We start from the raw sequence: 20543 nt of genomic DNA, 5'->3' as shown, positions 1-20543 counted from the left end.
TCCATTCTCACAACATGACCGAGCCAACGCAGGCGTCTCTGTTTCAGCAGTGCATACATGCTAGGGATTCCAGCTCGTTCCAGGACTGTGTTGTTTGAAACTTTGTCCTGCCAGGTGAATATGGAGAAATTGATGATTCCTCTATATCTCACTTATCGGCCCATTCATGAGGCCGACTGAGTCCATCACCTCAGGCAGCAGGCCCTGCCTGCCACCAGTCGCAGGCAATAGGTTCAAACTGCACATTATGCAGAATGTGTGCGGGTGTTGTAATTTTTCAAAATAACATGCTTGGGGGGACACAAAATGGAGCAGAAACACCACAGGGGATTGAGACCTTTACCCCCTTCTTGATTCTCATCCCCACTGTGCCCTGCTCTGTTTTTTAATGGAAGTGAAGCTTCTCTTGGTTTTCAGTGGAAGCTTTTAGTCTTCTAATTAAAATAAAGCATGGGGAGTGTGGTCCAAATCAGAATCACAGCAGGAGAAAGTCCCGACACCTCCTTGAAGCCCTGGCACAGTTTGGCCACAGTGTTCCCTCCCCCACAGCACACTAGACTGAAAAAGACAAAAATGTGGACATATCATGCATTTCCCTTAATCTATCTCGCTTGGCCCTAAAGTACCCAAATGTCCAGCCGCTTGAGAAAGACGATGCTGGGAAATCTTGGAATAAGGTCAGCAAATGCCAAACAGATACAGCCCTGCAGTTAAACTCCTTGGGTTTGTCACAGCAAGGCAGACAGTGGCACACAGCCAACAAATGCAGAGGCATACTGCTGGCGTGGTAAGCCAAACGGAAAAAGAAGACGTCTGGTTTTGCAGACGGCACATAAGTTTGGCCCATGAATGTAGTAGAGGAAGCCTTCACCATCTGCAAAGAGCCCTTTCCAACTCGGTACTTCGGGTAGAGTTCAACATAAAAAACCGCAGTGTCAATTTCCTCTTTCTGTGTCTCCTTCTGTGTCTGCAGGAAACCAGCACTGAGTGAACTCAAAGATTTAAAAGTCATGAGCAGGAGCGCAGCCGAACCGCCAATATACTCTGTCATTGGCTGCTATGTTTGTCATACTGAACAAAACAGGGGTCTACTTGGAGTGTGGCTATAGCCCTCTTTTCCTCCAACCCCACGGCACTGATTCCTTTCACTCAGCAATAATGCTACATATAATGCAAATATAGGCCTTTTTTTTTCTTTTGACTGTGCAAAGCACATCATGCGAACTGCCTAGATGTAATCTTTACAACAACCCTCAAAGGCAGTGATGGCCAAAAGTGACATGCCATGATGTTTTGGGTGACATACCAGTGTTCACCAACACCCGACAACTGAGCTTGTTTCACTTGTACAGGTGTGCACCACTTAATGACGAGGATATGGTCTCCGATCCCTGTTGTTTTGCGATTAGGTTGTTAAGTGAACATTCAGCCCAATCCAGCATCTTTGTTGTGTAAACAGACACTCCCTGCCAGAAACTAGTTGACTGCACAGGCTACTGGAGACCAATTGCCGCTTCTCTGCATTAAGAGACTCTTTGTTGTGTAAACAGAAACTCTGCTGCAGGCTATGGGAGTCCTGACTGCCTCATTAAGAGCCTCTTTGTTGTGCTTTGACCACCGTCATATATGTGGTCTGTTGTTAAGCGGATGGTTGGTAAGCGACACACCTGTATTTTTGGAAAAAATTTGGAAATTTTTGGAAATACAAAATTTTGGAAATACATAACACCGCACATGATAGGACTGTATTTTTCAAAAATAAAAGTCACGTTAGGCATGTTGGGTCGATCAGAGGTTCCAAAATTGCATTCTGGCTTAGGTACTGCCCAATGCACAAAAGAAAAGACACCAGAGTCAGTGAAAAGAAAAATAAGAAAAAGACTTTATCGTGTTAACGTCTCACACATTTCTTTCCTGTGTGACCTCTGTTATGCTAGAATCAGGCTTACCATTCATCTATAGCTTGTTAGTTTATTCACTATTACAGTTACATCAGGAAGTTTTTGTATTTCCTTCTTTCAGGATGACATTACGCTTTTTACTTACTTTCCCACTGAAAGATGACAGTTTAATGCTGACTGATATTGGCAACATTTTTGATGTTGATTGATATTGGCAAACATTGGCTTCCCTTGTTTGTGTTATCTCATACTTCAGGTTTCAAGGTTTCCCTGGACTCCCTTTTGCCGATCTGTGTGCAAGGCTTTGAAAGATGAGGCGGCTGCGTTTTAATGGCCTCTCGCTGGTTTATCTCCAAGGTCTGAGGGCCTCTGAGTCCATGTATCATGGCTCTTTGCACCTTAATTAATACTTTATAAAACTTTATAAAACTCTATAAAGAGTTGGTTGGTTATTAAAAATATAAGAATTAAATATAAAACTGCTGCTATCCTTTTAACAGCCTTTATTCAACCACTTCATTCAAAGGGGTTGTTTAAAACTTGTCAAGTACACCTACAACTCTTTTCAGGCTTCTGCATCAGGCATTTTCCACATTTTTGACACGCCAAGCCCAAAAGCTTCACCATCACTGATCTAAGAGAAAAATTGTTCTCCTCCTGATTGCAGCTGAGTCTGAGAGGGAGCAGCTTGCTTGCAGAGATTCTGTGGGTTCAAGGCGAACACAAGGTTTGAGCAAAGGATTGAGCCAAATCCCTTGGCCTCTTAACCTTCCCCGCCCTTCACAAGCAGTGACTTTTCAGAACCTGGCTCTATTCCAGGCTTCCCTAGTGCTGCAAAGGATTGATGCTAAGATGCTAGGGCTTTCTGCATAGAAGGCGGGTGCTTGATTATTGAGATATGGAGACCAGGCCTAGATCAAAGCAGTGGTGAAATTATGCTCTTCCTCTTTGGGGGGGGGGGGGGGGCTTCTGGCCCGTTTTGAAGGAGGTAGAGTAGCAGCACTGACAACTCCCTTCTCAACTGCTGTCATAGAAAGAGTCCAGTTGGGAGTGGGACTACAGAGTCCTGACCTCCTCGTTCAGCACTGATACTGGAAGAGGAAGGAAGCTCTCCCCCCCTTCTTCTCATTCACTTTGAAAGCCAGTAAGCCAGAAGAGGACAGCACAACAGCAGGGTTGATCAGCTGGGTAGGTGGAGGTAGGGCTGATGGAGGGGGAGCCAGTATAAGTTACTCGAGCTTGGTGGTCAGGAAGGGGGCCTGGGGCTTACATAAGAACAGCCCCACTGGATCAGGCCATAGTCCCATCTAGTCCAGCTTCCTGTATCTCACAGCGGCCCACCAAATGCCCCAGGGAGCACACCAGATAACAAGAGACCTCATCCTGGTGCCCTCCCCTACATCTGGCATTCTGACTTAACCCATTCCTAAAATCAGGAGGTTGCGCATACTCATCATGGCTTGTATCCCATAATGGATTTTTCCTCCAGAAACTTGTCCAATCCCCTTTTAAAGGCGTCTAGGCTAGATGCCAGCACCACATCCTGTGGCAAGGAATTCCACAGACCGACCACGTGCTGAGTAAAGAAATATTTTCTTTTGTCTGTCCTAACCCGCCCAACACTCAATTTTAGTGGATGTCCCCTGGTTCTGGTATTATGTGAGAGTGTAAAGAGCATCTCCCTATCCACTCTGTCCATCCCCTGCATAATTTTGTATGTCTCAATCATGTCCCCCCTCAAGCGTCTCTTTTCTAGGCTGAAGAGGCCCAAACGCCGTAGCCTTTCCTCATAAGGAAGGTGCCCCAGCCCCGTAATCATCTTAGTCGCTCTCTTTTGCACCTTTTCCATTTCCACTATGTCTTTTTTGAGATGCGGTGACCAGAACTGGACACAAAACTCCAGGCTTGACTATGTTGCATATTTTTAGCTGGTCCATCCATGCTGGAGGCTCCCAAAACTTTTTCACCAGGGCCCAGACCTGCTCATGGTCACCACGAGTGGAGGGCTGGGGAAGGTGACAGGCAAGCAGACATATGAGGCCCCTATTGAGATGTCTTAGTAACCGGTCTTCCCCCTTCCCCTCCCACACACATATCCAAGATAAGGTAAGACAACAATATTTATCTAAAATTAACAAGCAGAACAGCGGCATCAACAAAAGCACAACTTTTTTGCTGAATTTGCCTTTCATCTGGTAAAATGGACTGCAGTACAAGCCAGTTTGTGCTGAAATAGACAGGTTAATTATGAAGGGGCTGCATGACTCTGGGTTTTCCTGAAAAACCAAACACCGTTGCTTATCCAGAGGTGAAAACAACATGGATATTCATCACATCCCAAAGTCCTCACTTCCCTCCCAAAAGGGTGCAGCAAGGCACAACTGTGGGTCCTCTGGACAGGTAATCCACAGGTGTACTGGATTGTTCCGGTGCTTGTGTGGTCCCTAATACAAAAGTTGAGAGTATTGCGATAGCAGACAACTCCAAGAAGTGGAGTCAGGCAGGTCCAGTCTTCACAGCTGATATGGCCTGTCCATTTGTGATTCTGAACACAACAGCTGTATATCGGTTCATTCTGAGGGCAGTTTCACATTGTCTTTTCCTGTTGACAATTTCAGTAGGGAACAAATGGTCCACTTGCTTCTGACTTGAGCCAACAGGAAACAGAGACAAGGGATTCGCTGTAAAGTCTGTAAAGGATTCTGCCCATCAATGGTTCATCTTCTCAGGCTCTTGGGAAAAAATCTATCCAGTCAATTAGCCTTCTTCTACACACCCCCTCAGGCAGCCATCTAATATTTATTCAAAAGTCCAAACTGATGCCTTAATCATGACAAAGTCTGGAACTGACCTGTCACTCTGAAATCCTGGCTGGCTGGTGCCAGTCTGTGTAGGCCACTGTTTTTTTAAACCTGGGGGTTGTGACCCCAGTTGGGTCACAAAGCCTCATTTGCGGGGTTGTGACAACCTTTCAAAGCCTACCTCTTGCAGGAACACAAATGGCTCAAGCTTCACTCTCACTTATTTTACACAATTAGCTACATCCTTCCCTAACCTAAGATGGTGCATCAAAATGCCTACATCATCTCATCCTGAAAGGCGGACAATATCACCATGAAAAGGCACAATTTTGCGCAGCATCATTGGCTACCAATGCCATCTGTCAAAAATGGGGCAGGGTAGGAAGTTTGAGGCTCAGGAGGGGGGCAGGATTGGCAGTGTGGGCTTACAGTCTCATTATTTATTGAGGGGGTCGTGGCATGAGAGAGGTTGAAGACCACTGGTGTAGGCCATGTTGAGCAGAGCTCAGGTGGGCCAACGATCTGACTGGGTCAGAAACAAACTTTGGATTAAGGATATGGCTCTGTATCAAAATTGTTTCATAGGGAAAACAATTCATAGGTCTATTATGCAAGAAAGTAGAAAATATTCATATAATTAACCCATCAAGTGAGAAGCACAAGAATTGTTTTGGGTGTGGGGGGAGAAATCCCAGTTGCAAGGCCATTGGAGGGGCTCTGTGAAGTGAAGCTCCATTTTATCCTCTTTGTAGGCAAAAGACGCTCTAATGGAGAGAAATCCTCTGTTTTGGTTCCACTGTCCCCAGAGTAACCTTTTGCTTTTATAACAATGATCGACAAGTTTCAGTTACCCTGCTGGAGCCACCCCCCTGGTCACCTTTTCTCTGAAATCATGACAATTCTCGGAAATGAAGAAAGGATGAAATAGGAAGGGAGTGTGCAGTGAGCAGCCCAGCTCTGAACACCAGGGGGACACAGAGGGGTTTGAGTTTCCAGCCTCAGCACAAACCTCTAGGTTCGGAATTCTCCTGAGATGGTTTGACAGTCTGCTTACGGACCTTGTTCAACACTTTCAGAAGAAGATATGAAGGATGACAAGATGGGAGACAGATGGAAGTGGTGCAAAAACTGTGCATTGGTTATTGCCATTGTTTTAGCTCTCACTTTCTTGAGCTTATTCTTGTGGAAAAAGTATTCAGAGCCGGGCAGCCAGTCAGGAGAATGCCAAACACAGCTCCAGAACCAGACTATTCAGGTGTGGGCCCAGTTGGAGACGTGCACAGAAGCCCTGAAAAAAGACCGGGACAAGGCCAAGAAAGAGAGTGATGACATTCGTGCCCAACTGTTGATTGCCACCCAGAGCCTGAGCAACAGCAGTCAACACTGGGATTCCTGCCGGAAAGAGCTGGTAACATATTTTGAATAGTTGTTAAAGAAAAGACTTTAACATGAGAATTTTGGTAAATTTCTAAGAACAGATCAGACCTTAGAAGACACATCTTGGGTAATGGAATTCCCGGAACAGTGTTAAAATCCGAGACTAGCGTTCCTAATTGTGACTTGTACTAAAATGTCTGACTAGCAATGTTGCTTGTCTTTTATCTTTGTGATAAAACTGTTTTATTTCTTAAAAAATATATTAAAATCCTTATGTATAATCCTCAGGGATGACATGTTGTTCCTCCCCACCTAATTTATCCACATAATGACCCTGTGAGGTAGGGTTAAGAGAGGGGGGGGTAGTTAGCCTCAAGAGAGATTCATAGCTGAGAATTTGAATTTGGGTCTTCGCTGGCCCTGTTCAACACTAACCACTGCGCCCCAATGCCTGTCCCATAATGGGACAGGATCTGGGGTGAGGAGAAATGAGTGCCCATATGCTGCTTAGAGACTTCCTTAGAGAGAGTGCAGGTGTGTATATTTATGAATAGCACTGTTTTCACAGCTGAGCTGGAACTGGAACCAGGCTCTTCCTAGCCTGATCTTCTCATACACACACTGGCCATCACTGAAATACTGACAGGCAAATAAGATGAGAGCCTATTAATGATGGAATTCAATGCAGAGACCAGGCTTTGCTTACAAATCCCAGAAGGGTAGCAGGGTTAGCCTGCTTGGCCTGACAGCTTACTCGGCATGTGGTTGGTCTGTGGAACTCCTTGCCACAGGATGTGGTGATGGCGTCTGGCCTGGGTGCCTTTAAAAGGGGATTGGACAAGTTTCTGGAGGAAAAATCCATCACGGGTTACAAGCCATGATGTGTATGTGCAACCTCCTGATTTTAGAAATGGGTTATGTCAGAATGCCAGATGCAAGGGAGGGCACCAGGATGAGATCTCTTGTTATCTGGCGCACTCCCTGGGGCATTTGGTGGGCCGCTGTGATATACAGGAAGCTGGACTAGATGGGCCTATGGCCTGATCCAGTGGGGCTGTTCTTATGTTCTCATGTTCTTCGCCTACATGCTTATTGCCTAAGACAGGTCTCTTTTCAAAATCATGCCAATCTTCAGACATTCCACAGGTGAAAATATAAGGACACTAATATCATGCACTAATTTGTAATGCACCAGATCATGGCCTGACTCTTTAGCTCTGATCCGTAGTGGGAGTTTCTCCTGTGCTTGCTGCATTGCTCTGTTTATTTATTTGGCAATCACCAGTCCAGCAATTTAAAAGCCAAATGGGTGTTTGTTTTGGAGGTGGGGGGAGATTTAAGCTACACTAGAGACAAACAGAGACTTCCCTACCAGCCGAACAGTTCAAAATAAACCTCACCAGTCTTTTCGGCTGAATAGAGGGACAGTACAGGGGTGCCCTTGATCCCCGCTTCCCTTTAAGTTAGCCATCAAATATCTCAAATTGGCTTTTCAAAAAGAAGCTATTAGTAAAGGCGTAAAAATGGGACATTTTGAACTCATGCTGTCATTATTTGCAGACAATCTGTCTATCAACAGCACAAGATCCAGGTGTGCAGCACCGTTAAACCAATTCAATTACAATTTTTATCATTTGGTTTTTTAAAAATTTATTTTAAAATGTTTATACCCCACCTTTCAATGTGGACAATCAAAGGCAGACTAATGAACTTGAGGAAGGCTAATGTTCAATATTTCAAAGTAACTAAACTACCAAATAAATGCAATAAAAAAGAGACATGATTAAAAAAAAACACAATTATCATTCATCACTGACAGCCCTGCGCAGAGCTCCAAGGCTTGGAACTTTCCCTGAAAGTGGGTGCAAAGCACCTCCTGCAAAACGGAAGTGCTTTGCACCCGCTTTCAGGGAAAGTTCCAAGACTTGGGGAGCGCTGCGGAGGGCTGGGCAGGTCTCCCCACACCTCCTGCGGCCTGCTGCACCCCTGCCTTCACAAGCACAAACACATCACAAGCACCCCCCCTCGCCCCCCCCATATGGATGCGATCCTAGAGATTGCTTTCCTGCCTCTCTCCCCTTAAAGGGATAGGGGAACCTTTACACGAACTGGTGGGTCGTGACGCACCAATTTGAGAACCACTGGTGTAGTGGTTTGGGGGTTGAACTAAGACCAGGTTCAAATTCCCACTCGGCCATGAAGCTTCCTGGGTGATGCTGGGCCAGTCACTGTCTTTCAGCCTCACCTACCTCACAGGGTTGTTGTGAAGACAAAAGGAGGGAAGGAACTACATACACCACCCTGAACTCCTTGGAGGAAGGGTAGAAAGAAAGAAAGAAAGAAAGAAAGAAAGAAAGAAAGAAAGAAAGAAAGAAAGAAAGAAAGAAAGAAAGAAAGAAAGAAAGAAAGATGCCATGGGATGTTTCTTCCAGCATAATTCAGAATGACCAAATACCAAGAATAGCAATGTCTATTCAGTACTTAGGGACACAGAGACCATCAGATTAAGAAGTCTATGCCGTTCTTCCTATCCAACTCAGTACTATATGTTAACAAAGGCTGCCATATTTTCATAAATTGATCATTTAGGAAGAACGATGTGGAAAGTGGTCTGGATTGTTGGTCTTTAATTTTTTAGGTAATGATATTGTATACAAAATTGTTGCCTCGGGACATCAAGGCATTTCCTTTCACTTTGAACTTGGGTTCTCAGATATGTTAATATATACTAAACCTCCTGTTCTCCTGATTTTTTGGGGAAGTCTTATGGGTTTATGGGGAAAAAATGGGTCTTCAGTCAGTGATTAGCATTTTTTGTTGGAGCGCCAATGTCTTTTGAACTTGGAAAAAAGAGTATCTTTTTTCAGTTTTCAGTTTTATCAGTCTTTTTTCAGTTTTCAGTTTTTTTTCTTCCAGTTTCAGTGGAAACTGAAGATCCTATTTATATGGTCACCCTAAATAGATTCCTTTTGTTATAATTACAAAATGCTGTACTTGATGCTTAAAATAAATAAATAATTTTTTTAAAGCTTCCAAAAAATTTAAAAAAAGATTAAGAAGTCTATGCATTATTAGAACAAGTAATAAGAATAGACAGAAGAGTGGCAAGGTTTAAAACAGGAATTGTCCTACTTCCAGCCTCCAGGTAACGTGTTGCCTTGTGTGCTTCCAGATGCATCTGGTCAGACACTGTGAGATACAGGAAGTTGGACTCAAGGGGCCTTGGCCTGATCTGGCCAAGTTCTTCTCATGTTCTTAACAGAGGAGCATTATTTGAACATGAAGCACAAGTAGAGGTGGGGGCTAAAATATTGTACAATATAATAAGATGTGTAACAGCACAATCCTATGCATGTCTACTCAGAAGTAAGACTCATTGAGTTCAGTGGGACTTACTGGGTGTACAGGATTGCTGTTTAAGAGTCAAATCCTTTGAATGTCTACTCAGAAGTAAGTCCCATTACAGTCAATGCGGCTTATTCCCAGGAAAGTGTGGATAGGATTGTAGCCTAGGCTGATTGTTGTCTCTGAACGGATATGTTTGGGGAAAAAGTTAAAACAAGACAAGCTTTACGCTTTCATGGTTTGAGCAGGAGGTCTGGTCTAGAGGGTTGAGCCTCCAACTGCCTGAAGATAACATCTGAAGGTCGCCAGTTCCAGGCCACTGGCACCGTGAACGGCAAGACCTTGAAGCAGCTGACAGCAGCTGACAAGCTGAGCCGAGTTATTCCACCTGCTCTTCGGAAGGAGCTGCTTGTCAGCCTGTGTGGGAGGAGGCCAGAAAGCGATAACAGACCGCGAAAGTTCCATCTGAAATGTTGTGTGGTTCTTGAAAGATAGAACCTTTCTTTAATTGTAAAAATCCCTATGGAGATTTAAACAGCCTGCCCCTGTAAACCGCCTTGAATTAAAGTCTGAGGAGAAATCTGACAACCAAGAAAGGCGGTATATAAATACCTGTATTATTATTATTATTATTATTATTATTATTGTTGTTGTTGTTGTTGTTGTTGTTGTTGTTGTTGTTGTTGTTGTTGTTGTTGTTGTTGTTGTTGTTGTTGTTGTTGTTATTATTATTATTATTGGATTAGGAGAACAGACACATTTTCGGCTTGATCAATACAAACCGCTTTGAAAACATAGTATAAGAACATAAGAACATAAGAACAGCCCCACTGGATCAGGCCATAGGCCCATCTAGTCCAGCTTCCTGTATCTCATAGCGGCCCAGCAAATGCCCCAGGGAGCACACCAGACAACAAGAGACCTCATCCTGGTGCCCTCCCTTGCATCTGGCATTCTGACATAACCCATTTCTAAAATCAGGAGGTTGCACATACACATCATGGCTTGTACCCCATAATGGATTTTTCCTCCAGAAACTCGTCCAATCCCCTTTTAAAGGCGTCTAGGCTAGACGCCAGCACCACATCCTGTGGCAAGGAGTTCCACAGACCGACCACACGCTGAGTAAAGAAATATTTTCTTTTGTCTGTCCTAACCCGCCCAACACTCAATTTTAGTGGATGTCCCCTGGTTCTGGTATTATGTGAGAGTGTAAAGAGCATCTCCCTATCCACTCTGTCCTTCCCCTGCATAATTTTGTATGTCTCAATCATGTCCCCCCTCAGGCGTCTCTTTTCTAGGCTGTAGAGGCTCAAACGCCATAGCCTTTCCTCATAAGGAAGGTGCCCCAGCCCCGTAATCATCTTAGTCGCTCTCTTTTGCACCTTTTCCATTTCCACTATGTCTTTTTTGAGATGCGGCGACCAGAACTGGACACAATACTCCAGGTGTGGCCTTACCATCGATTTGTACAACGGCATTATAATACTAGCCGTTTTGTTCTCAATACCCTTCCTAATGATCCCAAGCATAGAATTGGCCTTCTTCACTGCCGCCGCACATTGGGTCAACACTTTCATCGACCTGTCCACCACCACCCCAAGATCTCTCTCCTGATCTGTCACAGACAGCTCAGAACCCATCAGCCTATATCTAAAGTTTTGATTTTTTGCCCCAATGTGCATGACTTTACACTTACTGACATTGAAGCGCATCTGCCATTTTGCTGCCCATTCTGCCAGTCTGGAGAGATCCTTCTGGAGCTCCTCACAATCACTTCTGGTCTTCACCACTCGGAAATGTTTGGTGTCGTCTGCAAACTTAGCCACTTCACTGCTCAACCCTGTCTCCAGGTCATTTATGAAGAGGTTGAAAAGCACCGGTCCCAGGACAGATCCTTGGGGCACACCGCTTTTCACCTCTCTCCATTGTGAAAATTGCCCATTGACACCCACTCTCTGCTTCCTGGCCTCCAACCAGTTCTCAATCCACAAGAGGACCTGTCCTCTAAGTATCAAAGACAAAAGAATGTCTCCTCAAGAGAGTCACTTTGCAGGTTTGTTTTTCATTATGAATAACTCCACTATGAACTTCAATGGCTATGCTTGGGACTCCTATATATCTGGTTGGACTCATCCTGCCTTGCCCTTAATTGTGGATTGGTTGTAGAACACTGCCATTTTATCCTGTGAACAAATAATGGAAAAGGTGGGTGGGAGGTGACCACAATTTAGTCAAGACTTCCAAATAATACATACAATTAGAATCCTTATGCAATAGGATGACCCTGGACAGGATACGTCTGGAGTTAAAAAAAAACCACAACACCAGAGTAATTCTGGTTTGGAGTAGTACAACTTTTACAGACATCCGTATATTAATTCTTCATTTTAAAACAGTGTTCTTCAGCCTGTGGGTCATGAGCCCAATGGGGTCACAAAGCCTCATTTGGGAGGTCACAGCAACCTCTCAAAGCTTGTGCAAGAGAGGGCTTGGATTCAGTCCAGTAATGGTACTGCCTTATCAAAACTGAGTTCTTGACAGAATCCTATGCAGCCTCTTCAAGCTGTCGTGCCCCGCATTTCCTAAAGTTGTTCCTACTCAGGCTACTACTTCACAGGGTTGTTGTGAAGGCACAAGAAGTAGGGGGGAAATGGGGTGGGCAGGGGCAAGGGGTTGTGGACTGTGACCGGGGTAGGGTAGGCAGATCAGGGAGGGAGGCAGGATTGGCTTTGGGTCGCCAGTCTCATACTTTAATTATTTATAGGGGTCAGGGCATGAAAAAAAGTTGAAGACCACTGTTTGAAAAGATCTGTATCCCACCTCTTGCCCCGAGGCAAACAGGGAAGCCTTGATAAAGCAACAGGACCTTTAACTGCTTCCTAAAGGAGATAAGGGAGGGTGCACAGCAAATCTCCTGTAAGAGGGAGTTCCATAGGGAGGCAGCCACCACCGAGAAGACCCTGTAATGCAGTCCCCCTCAGACCGCATCACTGACCATTGAGGATTGTGCAAGAATCTTAAAGAATTAACAAAATCAGATTATAAGGAGTCAGCATGCAAGCTTGAATAGGGAAAAAATGGAATCTTGTTTACGTCTGAGGAATGGGAAGCAGCTCTGAGGAAAAAATAGTATGACTGTTAAATGTTTCCCTAAGATACAGTTTCTACAAACTGGTACTTGACATCCATGAAACAGATCTGTAGTTTTCAAATAAATGCCCATTGCAGATGTCTGTCTAGATCAGGGGTGTCCAAAGTTTTTGGCTGGAGGGCCACTTCATCTCTCAGACACTGTGTTGGGGGCCGGGGTAAAAAAGAATGAATTTTCATTTAAAATTTGAATAAATTTACATAAGTTTACATAAATGAGTATACTAAAGATGAACTTATATGATTGAATGAAGGTCTTGCACTAGCTCAAGGCCTATAAAAGGCCTTGCACTTTTCACTTTTCACTTTTGTGAAACAGCAAGCAGTGGAGGGAGCTGTCATCCCACAGCTCACACCAGAGGTCAAACAGTCGCCCTCATGCTGAAAGCAGTTGCGTCGGGCCAGTGTGGGCTCCAACAAATCTCCAGAGGGCCAGAAGCTCATTGAAAACTGGGGGCTCCCTGAGGGCTGCATTGGGGGTCCTTGAGGGCCGCAAGTGGCCCCAGGGCCAGGGTTTGGACACCCCTGGTCTAGATCAGCAATTTTCAACCACTGTGCCACATCACACTGGTGTGCAGGGAATGGTCTGCAGGTGTGCCATGGGAGTATGGGGGGGGTCACTTATTAGTAGGGCCATTGGGGAATTGAGTCCCCTGCCAGCAATGTAGTGTGATGTTGCACACATTTTGGGACTGCAGTCATAAGAAAGAAATCCTCACTAAGATAAATGTTCTCACTGGTTATAGTGTTTCCGTATGTATGCAAAATAAAGTACTGTTGAAAGCTGTTAAAGATCAGGCATGATAGTTGACAGGGAACAAGTATCACATCTTACAAAAGTAGCCTCCTACACCATCCGTACAGTTTTCAAAAAAGTTTGTGATGTGATGATGACCTTATGTTAAAAGAGCAGTGAGAAATGAACGGCTGATCATTCTGTAGAAGAATTGAGCTTATTTATCACTTCCTGGAATGATAAAATATGCAGATGGAGGACAGTCTTCTCTTGGTAGAGGTGTGCTTTTCAGTTTTATTTTTCTTAGATTTCGGTTCTTGACAAAAACGGAAATTGCAGAAAGCAGTGTTATGTGTTTTTATTCCAAGAGTGAAATTTTATAAATTATAGTTCTGAATTATAACAGCTTAAAAAATGTACTAGAAGTGATATAGGTGGTATAGAATCCACGGATGCAGCCAGGGACATTTAGGGGTGTTAGAAAATATGCAGAGGTTTTAGGGAATGATTTTATTTTTTGCAGATTTTGCAGATTTCTTTATTGTTTTACAAAAATAAGAAGTGTAGAAAGTGGTGTTATGTGTTTTTATTTTGTTATCACTGAAAACCCCGTCTCTATAGAGCTCTCTTTTGTGTTTTAGAGACAACAGAATACACATGGATAAGGCCATGGGAGGACCCTATTTTCCTTGTAGACAAGGGGGTTACAAATAATTTGCCTTGATAAACTGATGCAGTTTACAAAATAATTTTAGTGTCTATCCGTTTAATTATTAAATATTTGTATTTTATATGTGGCTGATGATTAACTATGACTGTTTTGACACTGTTGATTATTTGGTCTTTTGTACTTTTGTTTATGAATTTCTCATTAAAATAATAGAATACAAAGTAGACTTCAGCAGTTGGCAGGTGGAAAATGGCTGGCTGAGGATTGCACAGCCCCTCGGCATTCACACACGTGCACCCACATGTACGTGTGCTAGAGACATCCATTCCCCCTTGAGTGATTTTTTAAAGAGACCCATAGCTGCAAAGGTAGCCTTTAGATTGAGCATGGAAGCAAACTGGGGGAAGGCAGCTCCTTCCTTCAGCCCATTGGTTTGTTGCCAGTGCTGACTGGTCCTTGCCAGTAACGCCAACAACCTGGCAATCAGGTATAGTGTTAGAAATGGGCCTGGGGCCAGGAAGGGACTAGTTCCCTTTCCCTTTAGGTTTTTCTGACCCAACATGGAAGTGGCCAGCTTCTGTGCTGCAAGGGGCAGCTGGCCTGCACGCGTCTCAGTGAGAGGAAATACACGCTGACTCTCAAATATCTACAATTGCAGTTTATTATAGGACACAGATACAGAGCACAAGACAGAAGAAAATCTGCCAGTGATGCTCTTTGATGACCCCATGAATAGTTACACAAACAAAGAGGCAACACAGATAATATTACCCAAGCTAGATGTTGCCATGGAGGTGACAAATCAACCTCAAAGTGGGCCTGTCAATGAATGTTGGAAAGAAGTGAGGATTGAACTTTTATGATTTCAAAACATTTATGATCAGTGCTTTTAGGAAAAGAATAGAGGGTCCCAAAACGGCAGGACTCTGGCTAAGTGAGCAGAGGCCCACTTGGGTTCTGAACATAGTGAGGGAGGGAGGCAGTCCTACCCCAGTGAAAGCGCTGTGTTCAGCTTATATCTTCTTGTTTTTCCCCTCTCCCTCTAGTACAACTTGCAATCCAACATCATGTCCCAGAATAAAGAAATCTCCAAAGAAAGGGCAGAAAAACACAAGCTCCAAGGTGAGATAACCCAATGGTTGAACCAATGGTCTCTACGGCCCAGCATTGTCTGTTCTGACTGGTTGCACCTCTCTTCTCAAGCAGAGAGGCAGGGTCAGCCCATCCATGAGGTCAACTGAAGCAGTTGCCTCAGAAGGCAGATTGGTGGGGGGTACCCATCTCTGCCCGCCAATTTGCATCAATTGGTCCTCCTCCTTTTATTCCCTGGATTGGAAAAGGAAGAGAGGAACAGAGAGGAAGAGGAAATGTGGAGGGGAAGAGAGTGCTGAGTGAGAATGTTGGAGAGCAGGAGGAGTGGAGGCTGGTGCATCACTGGGTAAAGGGGAGCAACATTTGGCATGGCACCTCCAGCATCAGGTGGTCTTGGGGCAGCCCTGCTCCCCACCCCACTACAAAAGATCCTTTTCAACTGGAGATGCTGGAGACTGAAGCTGCATGCCAAGCATGGGTTCTTCAGCTGCACTACTGGCTCTCTTCTAAATGGTGTGGTGCTTGGGGCACATGGTAGGCATTGTTAGACAGGAAGGACTCTCTGGATCGGACTGGGGACCCATCTAGTCAGGGTTCTCTTTTCCACCATCGCAGCCGGATGCTTCCAAGACAGTCATGGACAAAGGCAACAGGCCTCCCCTATTTGCTCCTCTAGTAATTAGTGTTCAGAGGTAGACTGCCCGTAAAGATGGGGGTTCTACTCAGGTATTATGGCTGATGGCAGTGGCTAGACCTTTCTTCCTCAGTGGATGTCCAACCTTTTAAAGAAGAACGCTAAGAGCCTTCCTGGAAGAGTCTGAAGTTTATTCATTTATATATTTGTTTAATTTAAAAGATTTATATACCACCTTTTCCTACATTCACATTCTTCCATGCATTTATCTAATCTTGTTTTGAAACCATCCATCTTGGTAGTTGCTGCTGCCAGATCTTGAGACAGGAAGTGTCACAAGTAAATGTTTTTCATTGCATGAGAACTTTCTTTTTGACTGTCCAAAATCTAATTGTTAACGCACCTCAACGAGCACCTCTTTAAGCATGTATTCATGCCTTTCAATGCCTTTTGATATTGCCTTTCGGCCTTTAACAGGCCTCCCGGACAGTGTACTGCATCAAATCAAAATTATAGTTATCTTTTTCTTTTCAAATAGCAAACATCCTGGCTTTTCCAGGGAGTTGATTGCAAGAAACCGTTGTGTTATCAGGTCAGCTCTGCTGTTTGTTGACGTTCTCTCATAGTCAGCACAATAAGCTTAGAAAGAAGTTTGCTGTTGGTGGGGAACACAAACCAACACCAGGCTGATTGGGGCAGGAGCTGAGACGTCTAACTGGGTCTTGGTCTCTTTTTGCAGAGGAAATTAAACAACTCCGGCAGCAGATTTCTGAGTGGGAGAACCAGAAGAAACAGTAAGAATGTCTGGATAAAATGATGTGTGCTTATCTTTGTTTGCACAAGACAAAATTTCCCCACCGGATCAGATCAAAGTTCTTCTCCAGCTTGAAGCGTTTTGGAAAGCCACAAACAGGGCCAAAGGCAATATTCATCTTCCCTGGTTTTTTTTTTGGTTTTTTTTTTGTTTTGTCTCCCAGTAACTGAGGTTACTCCCTCTAAACCCGAAGGTTCAATTTTTAGCTATCAGGGCCAGCTTCAACAGATAGACCTACTGTGGCACAAGCCAGAAATTCCATAGGCCCTCCCTCGAGATTCCTGGGTCTCTTGACTCCCCCACCCCACTAAACTGCACAGTGAGAAAAACTTACATCGTTGTTACTTTCCTTAGTGAACCTCTTTGAGGCTGCTGCGTCTTTTGTGATAGTCAATAAGATGCTCCCAAGAACCTTCTGAGATGGGAGGGGAAAGTGGATGGCAGGTCCATTCCTGCTGCACCTTCCCCCCCACCACCAGTCCAGCTCAATGGTTCCCAATAACTGCACAACCCCTTTCACTGGGAACATCCTCATTGGCCTCTGGTGGGGAGGGCATAAGAAGTATCCACTTGGAAATTCCTTGGCCCACAAGAGGCCACTACAGCCAGGATTGTAGTGGCAAGTCCTTCCCAGGCCCTGGCCTTGGAAAGTAAGCAAGAAGAGGAAGGCTCAGAACTGCCCACTACCAAACATGCCTTCCTAGCAAGTCACAAGTTGGGGGCATAGCCAGGAAAAGAGAGACATGAGCTGGGCTGCACACACAAAGGGCTCCTAAACTTGTTGGTGACCAAGTCCCCAGGAACTGACCCTGTTTAAGCTGTCGCTGTGAATAGCCATTAGCAAATGGGACAAACTTCGGTACATTTGTCTGATGCTTTTTAAATGCATGTAAACTACTGGCCACCATCACATCATGCTGTAGCAAATTCTGTCTCAGAATTTGGAAACTGCCCTGCTGAGTCAGACTAAGCATCCATCTATCCCAGTGTCCTGCTTCTGAGAGTGGCCAGCCAGGTGGCTCTGGGGAGCCCACAAACAAAGCATCAAAGTAACAGCTCTCTCCTGCTTACTTCCCTTGCAAAGTAGACTGTCTCTGAACATGGAGGCTTCATTTAGCTATCGCAGGAATGTAAGAAGAACCCTGTTGGACGTGACTGAATGTCCCTCTCATTCAGCATCCTGTTGCCTAATAGTGGCCAACAGAGATCTCCAGGGAACTCCCTCAAGGAGCCCAGGAAGCTCTTGGGCTCTGCCTATGGCCCCTGCCCTAAAGCTACGATACCCTCCCTCCAGGGCCGGCCTTATGAGCTATGAGGCAAAATTGGATATGAAATTTATTATAGGCTTGATATCCCTAGGGTAGAATCAAAATCAATCAAAAAATGTTTCAAATTTCAAAAGCAATTTATATATTTTAGATATTACTTGCTCATCTGATCTTAGTTGTTTCTCCAATATTGACTCTCCCTCTTCAAAGCCATATAATTTTTTATCAGTTTTAAATCTTTCTAATAATTGTAAATATATAAACCATTGGCAGTCAAAACCCTCTGCAATCAATTCTTCTCTAGACTTCAACATACATTGACCTTGGTTAAATTTCAATATATTCTTATACAATAACCTTTTGTCTCTTTGTACTATTCCCAAACCAAAATGTGCTTCTTGTGGTGAGGTTGAGAGTGGAATTTTGTTATAAAACCTTTTCGTATAATGATTCCATATCTTCCACAGTGCATGTCTACCATAATGATTCTTAAATTCCATATTCACTTTCAACTTATCATACCAAAGATATCCATAGTGGTATAGACTACCATTTGTTAATGTTTGGACTTTATGTATCTAAAATATAACTAGTAGGAATTTTTTGGCTTCGCTCTTGCTACACCATTAGAATATTGTTTATGTATTTGTTTATGTATTTTATGTTTATTATAGTTAAATAAATAAATAAATAAATAAAACATGCACTTAAAAATGCATGTAAGTTAATGGACCAATGGAACTAAGCACATTTTAATATAGAATTGCATTCAAGACTAGATTACCCCAGTGTGGGAGTCCCTTAGGCACGGGCTCAGTTGGGAGCAATTGGTCCAACTGGCCCTGCCTACCTCTTTTCTGCTCTGAAATTAACGTTTGTGGCTAGAAAAAGGCTTGGTGGAAAAAGGATGGCCACCAAGTTCTAATTACCCATTTCTTTCTTTCCTCAGGGAACCGTCAAAGGGCAGTGGGGCCACCATTCCTGATCAGGCCATAATCCTCCGTCTACTCCTTCTTCCCTTGCTCCTTCTGTAACCTTCTTGGACTTTGCTGCTACCTCGTGGCAAGTCCAAAAGAACTTTTGCCAGCTCTGCTTCATCTGCATTTCCCACCACCTCATTGTTACTAGGGTTTTGGAGATTTTGGGAAAATTCCCCTGCTGTGTTGGTAATGCCAGCTGCTGGGGAATATCCGGAGTGACTGCAAGCCACTGTCCTGAGTTAAAACAAGGATGTCACTGTAATGTTAAGATGTTACACCTCGCCTTGGCTGTAAGAATTGTGCTGTTTTCTTGCTGTCCTAGATAGAATAAATACTTTTTTCTGTTTTATAATCTGTGTCCTGGTGTATTTCAAATGTGGGCATATTGCTTTGTTTTCTGATACATTTGGTGGACTTCCTGGTTAACTTTTTCTTCTAGGTCAGGGGTCGGCAACCTGCGGCTCTAGAGCCGCATGTGGCTCTTTCAGCTGTCTGCTGCGGCTCCTCCATGTGCAAGTGGCAGAGTGTGAGAGGAGGCATCTATGCTGAGAGTGCAGGCTGCTTCCCTCCTCTCCCTTCACCCCCACCTGCCCCGCATTGGTTTCCCTTTTCAATTTTGCCCGCTCTGCAAGTTTAAGCTCCCTGTTTTTCCCTTCCCCAACTCTCCAGCAGGCTCAGCCAATCAGCATCCAGCAGGCTCCTGGCTTTTTCAGTTGGAATGGCTCAGGGCCCTTCACTGGCTGACCACCAGCCAATCCTGAGCCGCCTTCCTCCTCAGCCATTGCGAGCCCTTGCAGCCCACCTTTCCCTGAGCAGGTCCCCACTCAGTGCAAGGAGAGGCTTTTCCTCCACAGCAGAGGAGACATCCTGTGTGTCTACTCAGTAGTAAGCCCCATTACAGTGGATGAAGCTTGCTCCCAGGAAAGGGTGCCTGGGATTGCAGCCATGGAGCCTGCTCCTATGCGTGTCTACTGAGCTGTAAGCCCCATTACATCAGATGAAGCTTACTCCCAGGAAAGGGTGCCTGGGATAGCAGCCTTGAAGCCTGCTCAAGGCCAAGTGCAAGGACGGGTGAGTGGGAGCCCACGCAGGTCTGTTCCAGAGCAAGCCCCGATGTAGTCCCTGGGCTACTCCCAGGAAGGTATGGAGGGCTGTATCCTCAGCCTCCTCCTGTGCAGGTCTACTCACAAGTAAGCCCCGCTATAGTCAGTGGGGCTTCCTCCCAGGAAGGTGTGGAGGGCTGCAGCCTCAGCCCCCTCCTTGCAGGTCTACTCACAAGTAGTCAGTGAGGCTTCCTCCCAGGAAAGTGTGAAGAGGACTGCAGCCTGAGAGCTCCAACCAACTTGTCTGCTCAGAAGTCCCATTGTAGCCAATGGGGCTTACTCCCAGGATAGTGTGGAGAGGGTTGCAGCCTGAGTGAGTGAGGGAGGGCAGGCAGGCAGGCAGGGCAGAAGCTGGCCTGTGGTTGCCCCCACACCTCCCCCCCCCAGCTCTGGCTTCTTCTCTGGAGTCTGTGTCCTTTTTTTCCTTCCAGCAGGGTGCCTCTGGAAGGTGGGGGGAGTTCTTTAGTATCCATGTAAGATAAGCAGATGTCATAACCACCATATGTATTGGAATCCTGGAAGATCCGGTGAGGAGGTAGATGTGGTGTTAGCAGTGACCCCTTTAAGGGTAAGGCCTGGGCATCCAGCAGACTGTGCTGCACAGCTGCAGCCACTTGAAGGCAATAGGGCCCTCACGGATATAAGGAGCACATGAGGAAGGGGGTGTGG

The 20543-nt window shown here is 44.9% G+C and overlaps 1 protein-coding gene across 1 annotated transcript; it reads left to right on the top strand.

Annotated features, from left to right (window-relative positions):
• Window positions 1-5646: 5646 nt before the first annotated feature.
• On the top strand, window positions 5647-19123 carry LOC136659231 (protein CIP2A homolog). The gene is made up of 4 exons (XM_066636353.1): window positions 5647-6110; window positions 15030-15105; window positions 16449-16503; window positions 18741-19123. Exons 1-4 carry the CDS (start codon window positions 5787-5789, stop codon window positions 18823-18825), a joined length of 540 nt encoding a protein of 179 aa, XP_066492450.1. The 5' UTR covers window positions 5647-5786; the 3' UTR covers window positions 18826-19123.
• Window positions 19124-20543: the final 1420 nt, after the last annotated feature.

This window comes from Tiliqua scincoides, chromosome 8, assembly GCF_035046505.1.
Source record: "Tiliqua scincoides isolate rTilSci1 chromosome 8, rTilSci1.hap2, whole genome shotgun sequence".
In the NCBI taxonomy this organism is placed as follows: Eukaryota; Metazoa; Chordata; class Lepidosauria; order Squamata; family Scincidae; genus Tiliqua; species Tiliqua scincoides.
The sequence above is the reverse complement of the archived record's forward strand: the minus strand, read 5'-3'. Positions and strand labels throughout refer to the sequence as shown.